A 10,318-nucleotide genomic window follows, 5' to 3' on the forward strand; every position below is an offset into this window, starting at 1 on the left:
TAATGAGGGGAAAAGCTCTTAATTTCAGGAGTTTAATTGTTCCTAAAATGTTGGAAAATTCCTTTTAACTTTTAAACTTGTGTTTTAAAGTGAATCGTTTTAATAATCCTGGCCTGCAGGTCAGGATTTCAGAACAGGAAAGCTGTGAACTAATGTGATCATAACTCAGAAAGATGATCACCTTCCCTCCTCTCATCACTTCCTGCAGGTCCGGGGATTCCTCAGACGACCGTCCACCGGCTGGACGACCTGAGCAGTGAGTGCCCTCAGGTCACTGACCTGCACCAGGTGTTCCTGCCGTCAGACTCTCAGATGGTCACATCTGAGAGTCTGACGTAGATCTGTAGCACTCAGAGCCGCCTCACAGGAGAAGAGTTTAGGTCTGCAGTGTTCAGCTTCCTGATAGAGCGGGCAGATCGAACCTGCAACCAGTCTGACATCACTTCCTGCTCCGCTCCCATCACTTCCTGCTCCGCTCCCATCACTTCCTGCCGCCGCTGCCATTACTTCCTGTTCCGCTCCCATCACTTCCTGCCGCCGCTTTCATCACTTCCTGTTCCGCTCCCATCACTTCCTGCCGCCGCTCTCATCACTTCCTGCCGCCGCTGTCATCACTTCCTGCTCCGCTCCCATCACTTCCTGCTCCGCTCCCATCACTTCCTGCTCCGCTCCCATCACTTCCTGCCGCCGCTGTCATCACTTCCTGCCGCCGCTGCCATCACTTCCTGCTCCGCTCCCATCACTTCCTGCTCCGCTCCCATCACTTCCTGCTCCGCTCCCATCACTTCCTGCCGCCGCTGTCATTACTTCCTGTTCCGCTCCCATCACTTCCTCCCGCCGCTGTCATCACTTCCTGTTCCACTCCCATCACTTCCTGCTCTGCTCCCATCACTTCCTGCCGCCGCTGTCATCACTTCCTGTTCCACTCCCATCACTTCCTGCTCCGCTCCTATCACTTCCTGCTCCGCTCCTATCACTTCCTGCCGCCGCTGTCACCACTTCCTGCCGCCGCTCTCATCACTTCCTGCTCTGCTCCCATCACTTCCTGCTCTGCTCCCATCACTTCCTGCTGCCGCTCCCATCACTTCCTGCCGCCGCTGTCATCACTTCCTGTTCCGCTCCCATCACTTCCTGCCACCGCTCTCATCACTTCCTGCTCTGCTCCCATCACTTCCTGCTCTGCTCCCATCACTTCCTGCCGCTGCTGTCATCACTTCCTGCTCCGCTGTCATCACTTCCTGCCGCCGCTCCCATCACTTCCTGCCGCCACTGGCATCACTTCCTGCTCCGCTCCCATCACTTCCTGCTCCGCTGTCATCACTTCCTGCCGCCGCTGTCATCACTTCCTGCTGCCGCTCCCATCACTTCCTGCTCCGCTCCCATCACTTCCTGCCGCCGCTGTCATCACTTCCTGCTCCGCTCCCATCACTTCCTGCTCCGCTGTCATCACTTCCTGCTCCGCTCCCATCACTTCCTGCTCCGCTCCCATCACTTCCTGCCGCCACTGTCATCACTTCCTGCTCCGCTCCCATCACTTCCTGCTCCTCTCCCATCACTTCCTGCTCCGCTCCCATCACTTCCTGCTCCGCTGTCATCACTTCCTGCTCCGCTCCCATCACTTCCTGCTCCGCTCCCATCACTTCCTGCCGCCGCTGTCATTACTTCCTGTTCCGCTCCCATCACTTCCTCCCGCCGCTGTCATCACTTCCTGTTCCGCTCCCATCACTTCCTGCTCTGCTCCCATCACTTCCTGCCGCCGCTGTCATCACTTCCTGTTCCACTCCCATCACTTCCTGCTCCGCTCCTATCACTTCCTGCTCCGCTCCTATCACTTCCTGCCGCCGCTGTCACCACTTCCTGCCGCCGCTCCCATCACTTCCTGCCGCCGCTCTCATCACTTCCTGCTCTGCTCCCATCACTTCCTGCTGCCGCTCCCATCACTTCCTGCCGCCGCTGTCATCACTTCCTGTTCCGCTCCCATCACTTCCTGCCACCGCTCTCATCACTTCCTGCTCTGCTCCCATCACTTCCTGCTCTGCTCCCATCACTTCCTGCCGCTGCTGTCATCACTTCCTGCTCCGCTGTCATCACTTCCTGCCGCCGCTCCCATCACTTCCTGCCGCCACTGGCATCACTTCCTGCTCCCATCACTTCCTGCTCCGCTGTCATCACTTCCTGCCGCCGCTGTCATCACTTCCTGCTGCCGCTCCCATCACTTCCTGCTCCGCTCCCATCACTTCCTGCCGCCGCTGTCATCACTTCCTGCTGCCGCTCCCATCACTTCCTGCTCCGCTCCCATCACTTCCTGCTCCGCTCCCATCACTTCCTGCTCCGCTCCCATCACTTCCTGCCGCCGCTGTCATTACTTCCTGTTCCGCTCCCATCACTTCCTCCCGCCGCTGTCATCACTTCCTGTTCCACTCCCATCACTTCCTGCTCTGCTCCCATCACTTCCTGCTCCGCTGTCATCACTTCCTGCCGCCGCTCCCATCACTTCCTGCCGCCACTGGCATCACTTCCTGCTCCGCTCCCATCACTTCCTGCTCCGCTGTCATCACTTCCTGCCGCCGCTGTCATCACTTCCTGCTGCCGCTCCCATCACTTCCTGCTCCGCTCCCATCACTTCCTGCTCCGCTCCCATCACTTCCTGCCGCCACTGTCATCACTTCCTGCTCCGCTCCCATCACTTCCTGCTCCGCTGTCATCACTTCCTGCTCCGCTCCCATCACTTCCTGCTCCGCTCCCATCACTTCCTGCCGCCACTGTCATCACTTCCTGCTCCGCTCCCATCACTTCCTGCTCCTCTCCCATCACTTCCTGCTCCGCTCCCATCACTTCCTGCTCCGCTGTCATCACTTCCTGCTCCGCTCCCATCACTTCCTGCTCTGCTCCCATCACTTCCTGCTGCCGCTCCCATCACTTCCTGCCGCCGCTGTCATCACTTCCTGTTCCGCTCCCATCACTTCCTGCCACCGCTCTCATCACTTCCTGCTCTGCTCCCATCACTTCCTGCTCTGCTCCCATCACTTCCTGCCGCTGCTGTCATCACTTCCTGCTCCGCTGTCATCACTTCCTGCCGCCGCTCCCATCACTTCCTGCCGCCACTGGCATCACTTCCTGCTCCGCTCCCATCACTTCCTGCTCCGCTGTCATCACTTCCTCCCGCCGCTGTCATCACTTCCTGCTCCGCTCCCATCACTTCCTGCTCCGCTCCCATCACTTCCTGCTCCGCTCCCATCACTTCCTGCTACGCTGTCATCACTTCCTGCTCCGCTCCCATCACTTCCTGCTCCGCTGTCATCACTTCCTGCTCCGCTCCCATCACTTCCTGCTCCGCTCACATCACTTCCTGCCGCTGCTGTCATCACTTCCTGCTCCGCTCCCATCACTTCCTGTTCCGCTCCCATCACTTCCTGCTCCGCTCCCATCACTTCCTGCTACGCTGTCATCACTTCCTGCTCCGCTCCCATCACTTCCTGCTCCGCTCCCATCACTTCCTGCTCCGCTCCCATCACTTCCTGCTCCGCTCCCATCACTTCCTGCTCCGCTGTCATCACTTCCTGCTCCGCCCCCATCACTTCCTGCTCCGCTCCCATCACTTCCTGCTCCGCTCCCATCACTTCCTGCTCTGCTCCCATCACTTCCTTCTCCGCTGTCATCACTTCCTGCTCCGCCCCCATCACTTCCTGCTCCGCCCCCATCACTTCCTGCTCCGCTGTCATCACTTCCTGCTCCGCTCCCATCACTTCCTGCTCCGCTCCCATCACTTCCTGCTCCGCTCCCATCACTTCCTGCTCCGCTCCCATCACTTCCTGCCGCCACTGTCATCACTTCCTGCTCCGCTCCCATCACTTCCTGCTCCGCTGTCATCACTTCCTGCTCCGCTCCCATCACTTCCTGCTCCGCTCCCATCACTTCCTGCCGCCACTTTCATCACTTCCTGCTCCGCTCCCATCACTTCCTGCTCCTCTCCCATCACTTCCTGCTCCGCTCCCATCACTTCCTGCTCCGCTGTCATCACTTCCTGCTCCGCTCCCATCACTTCCTGCTCTGCTCCCATCACTTCCTGCTGCCGCTCCCATCACTTCCTGCCGCCGCTGTCATCACTTCCTGTTCCGCTCCCATCACTTCCTGCCACCGCTCTCATCACTTCCTGCTCTGCTCCCATCACTTCCTGCTCTGCTCCCATCACTTCCTGCCGCTGCTGTCATCACTTCCTGCTCCGCTCCCATCACTTCCTGCTCCGCTGTCATCACTTCCTGCCGCCGCTGTCATCACTTCCTGCTGCCGCTCCCATCACTTCCTGCTCCGCTCCCATCACTTCCTGCTCCGCTCCCATCACTTCCTGCCGCCACTGTCATCACTTCCTGCTCCGCTCCCATCACTTCCTGCTCCGCTGTCATCACTTCCTGCTCCGCTCCCATCACTTCCTGCTCCGCTCCCATCACTTCCTGCCGCTGCTGTCATCACTTCCTGCTCCGCTCCCATCACTTCCTGCTCCGCTCCCATCACTTCCTGCTCCGCTCCCATCACTTCCTGCTCCGCTGTCATCACTTCCTGCTCCGCTCCCATCACTTCCTGCTCCGCTCCCATCACTTCCTGCTCTGCTCCCATCACTTCCTGCTCCGCTGTCATCACTTCCTGCTCCGCCCCCATCACTTCCTGCTCCGCCCCCATCACTTCCTGCTCCGCTCCCATCACTTCCTGCTCTGCTCCCATCACTTCCTGCTCCGCTGTCATCACTTCCTGCTCCGCTCCCATCACTTCCTGCTCCGCTGTCATCACTTCCTGCTCCGCTCCCATCACTTCCTGCTCCGCTCCCATCACTTCCTGCTCCGCTCCCATCACTTCCTGCTCCGCTGTCATCACTTCCTGCTCCGCTGTCATCACTTCCTGCTCGCCGCGCTGCTGGATGTTTTTCCCGCTCATGGATCTCGACTCTCTGAACCTCGGCAGGATTTACGGCTCTGGAAAGAAACGCAGAGCTGAGACGGGTTCTGACCAACAGAACGGTACCGAGGACGGACCGCAGAACCATGCAGATTAATGACTCTGGTGAGAACCCGGACCAAGTCCACTGCAGGGTCCAGCACCCAGTAGAACCATCAGAACCGTCTGTAGCTGTGATGTCCGACTTCGTCTCTGCTCGTTGTGCAGGTTTGGTTCTGGAGCTGCTGGTTCCGTCGGACCTGGACGAATCGACGGAGCATCCGCTGCTACTGCTGCTGTACGTCCGTCACTTTATTCACACATTGAAATATAAAGACCAGTGAAGCTGAGCTCAGCTCGGCTAATGCGCTAATAGCAGAGCTCATTTTTAGCTTTGCGCTAATTTAAAACGCTTAACTTGCTCTAATAATCTTTCTGGATCATTTCTGAATCTCTAATCTTTCACATATGTGCAGCACTAATTAGCGTTAGCAGAACCAATGTTAATAGCTAGCGCTTTGAGGTTAGCGCAGCTAGCTGTCCCGTTAGCGGTTCCCACCACTGACCCCAGAGTTTGTTCAGGTTCTTTTGCTGTTGAATTTTTCTGTTGATCGTGTTTGTCCGCAGAGACAGCGCCCCTGGTGGCCGGGTGGTGAGCGAGCGTTTTTCTCTGGGCTGGGAGTCGGTTCTGGTCAGCTCTGATCGGGTCGTGGTGGCCCGTGTGGACGGGCGGGGCAGCGCCGGCCGGGGTCAGGACGTCCTGCAGGCCGTCTACCAGAACCTGGGGGTGGTGGACGTTCAGGACCAGATCGCGGCGCTGCAGTAGGTTCTGCTGCCTGAATGGGCCGGAGCGCCGCTAGCTAGCTAAACACAGATAGCATGCTAATGCTAAACATTTATCCCCCCTAGAGGACAAGTCAAAGTTTGATGACAGCATCTGGAATTTTTCAGCCAGATGATAAAATGACCTTGGTTTGTTTTCTGTCTTTTAATGTGAAATTGATGGAAGATCTTCAAACTCTTCTTGCCCGAATTTATGATTATTTAGAAAATAAGATGTTTATTTGGACAAACGAGGCTTTTTAATACAGCTCAAATGAAACATAAATGTTGGTATTTAGGATTCAAATGACCAGATTTGGTTCCAACTCTGACCAACAGATGGCAGCCAAGTGCTTCAGGATTGGTCTGTGTAGAATATGCATCAACAGTCATTAGTGGTTCTACATGAACTAGCCCAGCTGTTTGGGATTTTTACTAAAGTTTACGACATTAGCCTCCAAGAGTTTGATGAAACATGAATAAAAAAATAACATCCAGGAAGTGAAACCTGCTGGATGTTCCTGGATCAAAATGTGTGAAAAGATTTTAGATAAATTCATTTTGTGTTCATTTTCAGATCATCTGTCTGAAAATGAGTCTGAGCCGTTTCAAAACTGGAAAGACAAGAGAACAAAGCTAACTGATGTCACTCTGACCTCCAGGCGTCTGACGCAGCTTCCCTTCGTCGACCGCAGCCGAGTGGGAGTTTATGGGAAGGTGAGAAACCTGCCGCCGCCTCAGAACCTCCCGCCGCCGCCTCAGAACCTCCTGCTCTTGTTTTGGACCGTCGTCCTTTAAATGTGTGATGTTGTGGAGTGTCCAGGCCTACGGGGGATTCCTGGCGTCCGTCCTTCTCCTGACCTTCAGCTCGGTGTTTAAATGCGGCGTCGCTGTGGCTCCAGTTACCAACTGGAAACTCTGTGGTGAGGAAACCATCCATCCAGTAACAGAACCAAAATGATCAAAAGTAAATGATGAACCTGGTTCTGTTGGACCGTCCCAGGATCTGCCGGTTCTGAGCGCTTCTTTGGTTTTCCTGTGAAGGCGGATCTGAGCTACCAGGTAGGAACAGCAGATGGCGCTTCCGGCAGGCTAACATGCTAACATGCTAACTGTTTCTCTGCCAGCTGTCCGGTCTGGTCAGGGACTCCTCAGGGCCCGGTCCCCGGGACTTCCTGATTGTCCACGGCACGGCCGACGGTGAGCAAAGCAAGACTCATGAACACGAACAGTTCTTTTCATTGTTCTAATTCCACCAGAACTTTGTTTCTAACTGGGTTTACTGGTTTAGTCCCAGTTCGGCGCCACAGGATCAGATCCATGGATCGTTTCCAGGATCTCCTGTTGCTAGGAGACGACAGCAGGAAACCATAGAAACCTGATTATTATGGGCTGGAAGGAGTTTCATCAGATGTTGTTATGGATTTTATGCAGAGGCAGAAATTAAAATGCTTTTATTTTTTATTCAGCGATTAAAATATTTTAATTTCTACTTATTAATGGAAAACTCTTCATCTTACAGAATCATGTATTTACTGTTTATGTTCTGATCATACATGTGGGCCGGGTCGGAACGGACCGGGTCGGAACGGACCGGGTCAGAATGGACCAGAATGGACCGGGTCAGAACGGGTCGGAACGGGTCGGAATGGACCGGGTCGGAACGGACCAGAATGGACCGGGTCGGAACGGACCGGGTCGGAACGGACCAGAATGGACCGGGTCAGAATGGACCGGGTCAGAATGGACCGGTCAGAACAGACCGGGTCGGAACGGACCGGGTCAGAATGGACCAGAACGGACCGGGTCAGAACGGGTCGGAACGGGTCGGAATGGACCGGGTCGGAACGGACCAGAATGGACCGGGTCGGAACGGACCGGGTCGGAACGGACCAGAATGGACCGGGTCAGAATGGACCGGGTCAGAATGGACCGGTCAGAACAGACCGGGTCGGAACGGACCGGGTCAGAATGGACCAGAATGGACCGGGTCGGAACGGACCGGGTCGGAACGGACCAGAATGGACCGGGTCAGAATGGACCGGGTCAGAATGGACCGGTCAGAACAGACCGGGTCGGAACGGACCGGGTCAGAATGGACCAGAATGGACCGGGTCAGAACGGACCGGAAAGGACCAGGTCGGAGTGGACCGGGTCAGAACGGACCGGGTCGCTCCCACTGCATCATATTCATTAAACTAAACCCTCAAACAGCAGCCGCTCCATCTTCTTCTGCCACTGGCGCACATGGCGCTCATGGCGCTCAGCGCCCTCTGCTGGCCAAACTCAGCACATTTAAATATATTTATTCATATTTATACAAGTTTCCTTGGATATAAAATAAATGGGGCTTTTCATTCATTTCACTTTCATAGGGCCACATATATTAATTTAGCTTTTTTATTATTATTTGTTGCATCTAATTATTTTCATACTTTTATTTTAATCACTCTTTAGTTTTTCTAGCTGGATTTCAGTCTTTATGAGACTTAATTTATTATAAGAGCTGAAAACTGTTTGTTCTTCTTCTTCTCTGTTTCAGCCTCTGTCCACTTCCAGCACTCAGCAGAGCTGGTCCAGCTGCTCTCAGCCCGAAACTTTAACTATACCATGCAGGTAGAAACCGGCCCTCCAGGAGAGCAGATACTGGTCTGTGTGTGTGTGTGTGTCTGATCTGTGTGTGTGTGTGTGTGATCTTTGTGTGTGTGTGTCTGATCTGTGTGTGTGTGTGTGTGTCTGATCCATGTGTGTGTGTGTGTGTGTGTGTGTCTGATCTGTGTGTGTGTGTGTGTGTGTCTGATCTGTGTGTGTGTCTGATCTGTGTGTGTGTGTGTGTGTGTCTGATCTGTGTGTGTGTGTGTGTGTGTGTGTGTCTGATCTGTGTGTGTGTGTGTGTGTGTGTGTGTGTGTGTGTGTGTGTCTGTGTGTGTGTCTCTGATCTGTGTGTGTCCAGATCTTCCCGGATGAAGGCCACCGTCTCGTCGCAGTACAGAGTCGCCGCTACTTTCTCGCGTCGCTGCTCAGCTTCTTCAGACGCTGTTTTGAGGAGGAGGCGGCCGTTGCCATGGAGACGTCTAAAGAGGACGACTGACGCCTCGGAGGATCACGACATTTTCACGTCACTTCAGTCTATATGTCACATTTAAACACATGAAGAAGAAAAGTAACCAGCAGAACGTTGGATCATTAATAACATCGTTACTATTTATTATTGCGGGATCATCATGTGGCCTCCAGAGGGCGCTGCTGCACTCTGATGATGTCATCAAACTGCGACGCTGCTTCCTGCTGCAGAAACTCTTTTTTTTTTTTAAAGAAAATGTATTTATTAATATAAAAAACATGTTATTGGTACAAAATGTGAAGAAGCAGAACCAGGCTGTCTCCATAGAAACGGAAGCACCAACAGAACCGTCGGGTTTTCCGAACCGTTAGCAAACGAACCTCCACTTCAAAACTTCAAACATGAAAACATGTTTAGAACATTAAAATCATAACATTCACCTGGTTCTGGACTGAAATGACCAATTAAAGCTTTGATACGACGGAACATGAATTTATGCTGAAGGTTCGGATTCTTCTGGGTTCGGAAATAAATGTTCTCCAAGTTTATTTGATAGGGACAGACACACATTTACAGCTACATCATCCCGTGTTAGCATCACGGTGCAATAGCAACAGCTAATTCGCAGCACTTGTCCCTAGATGGGCTTTTTCTAAAAATAATAACTCTAAAAATTGAAGCGAAATCATTTGAAACAACATAATATATTCAGAAAAGTGTAAAAAAAAATAAAAAATTAAAAATGAGTACAGGTCTGTTTTGTTTGATTTTTGAAAAATGTGTTGATGTCATTAAAGCATTTTAACCGTCCAGGTTGTTTAAGCTGCAGACATAATGTCCATATCGGATAAAAACAGAACCATCTTCCTGGACGACCCGCTGCTGGTTCCGAACCACCGGAACCGGAACCCGGCGCCGCGGCGGCCGGTGATGCGTTTAAGGACCCAGAGTGGTGGGACTTTCCTGTTCTCTATCTGTTTTATGGTCAGATTAAAATCCGGTCATGTGAAAAATGTTTGCAATAAAAGACATGAAACAAACGGCTGGTCATGACGCCATCAGGCTCCAGAACACAGGAAGTGCTTGTCTGACCTTTGACCCTGGGCTCTTGTTGGGTTGCAACCATGAAAATCTGAAATAAACTGGAAAATCTTTCTGGTTTTGTGCAACTCCAGTTATTTCCCAGTTGTTCCTGCAGGTCGATGGTCCATGGATGGGTTTCTGAGCGAGCCGGAAAAGTATTCACACCCCAGGGAGTCGTTCAATAAAGTATTCACACCCCAGGGAGTCGTTCAATAATCAATAAAGTTTTCACACCGGACAGGAAACCAAACCTCCGGCGATGATTTAATCAGGAAAATATTCCATCCCGTTTGGTTCCCTCCCTTCAACATCCCCAAACTCCTGAGTTCAGACTTTGACTAGGCCACTCCAGATCCTCTGTTGGCTTCTGCTGTGACAGGAAGTGAATATTTCCCAGATGAATCTGTTGAAAGGATCAGA

The 10,318-nt window shown here is 53.1% G+C and overlaps 1 protein-coding gene across 4 annotated transcripts in view; it reads left to right on the top strand.

Moving 5' to 3' along the window:
• The window catches only part of LOC103460881 (inactive dipeptidyl peptidase 10-like), a 44,433-nt gene extending 34,463 nt beyond the window's left edge, over positions 1 to 9,970 (top strand). For 2 of the 4 annotated variants that reach the window (XM_081604839.1, XM_081604841.1), the window contains 10 exons: positions 209 to 256; positions 4,957 to 5,055; positions 5,158 to 5,227; positions 5,557 to 5,751; positions 6,414 to 6,468; positions 6,575 to 6,674; positions 6,755 to 6,813; positions 6,879 to 6,951; positions 8,294 to 8,400; positions 8,705 to 9,970. In XM_081604839.1, coding sequence (XP_081460965.1) covers positions 209 to 256; positions 4,957 to 5,055; positions 5,158 to 5,227; positions 5,557 to 5,751; positions 6,414 to 6,468; positions 6,575 to 6,674; positions 6,755 to 6,813; positions 6,879 to 6,951; positions 8,294 to 8,400; positions 8,705 to 8,842 — 944 coding nt within the window. In that variant the 3' untranslated portion in view covers positions 8,843 to 9,970. Of the gene's footprint in view, positions 1 to 208; positions 257 to 4,956; positions 5,056 to 5,157; positions 5,228 to 5,556; positions 5,752 to 6,413; positions 6,469 to 6,567; positions 6,675 to 6,754; positions 6,814 to 6,878; positions 6,952 to 8,293; positions 8,401 to 8,704 lie in introns of those variants that run through there. The other 2 variants (XM_081604840.1, XR_014086736.1) reach the window with 2 other exon arrangements.
• Positions 9,971 to 10,318: the final 348 nt, after the last annotated feature.

The sequence above is a fragment of the Poecilia reticulata genome, chromosome 2 (assembly GCF_904066995.2).
Source record: "Poecilia reticulata chromosome 2, P_reticulata-male-v2, whole genome shotgun sequence".
Taxonomy (NCBI): Eukaryota; Metazoa; Chordata; class Actinopteri; order Cyprinodontiformes; family Poeciliidae; genus Poecilia; species Poecilia reticulata.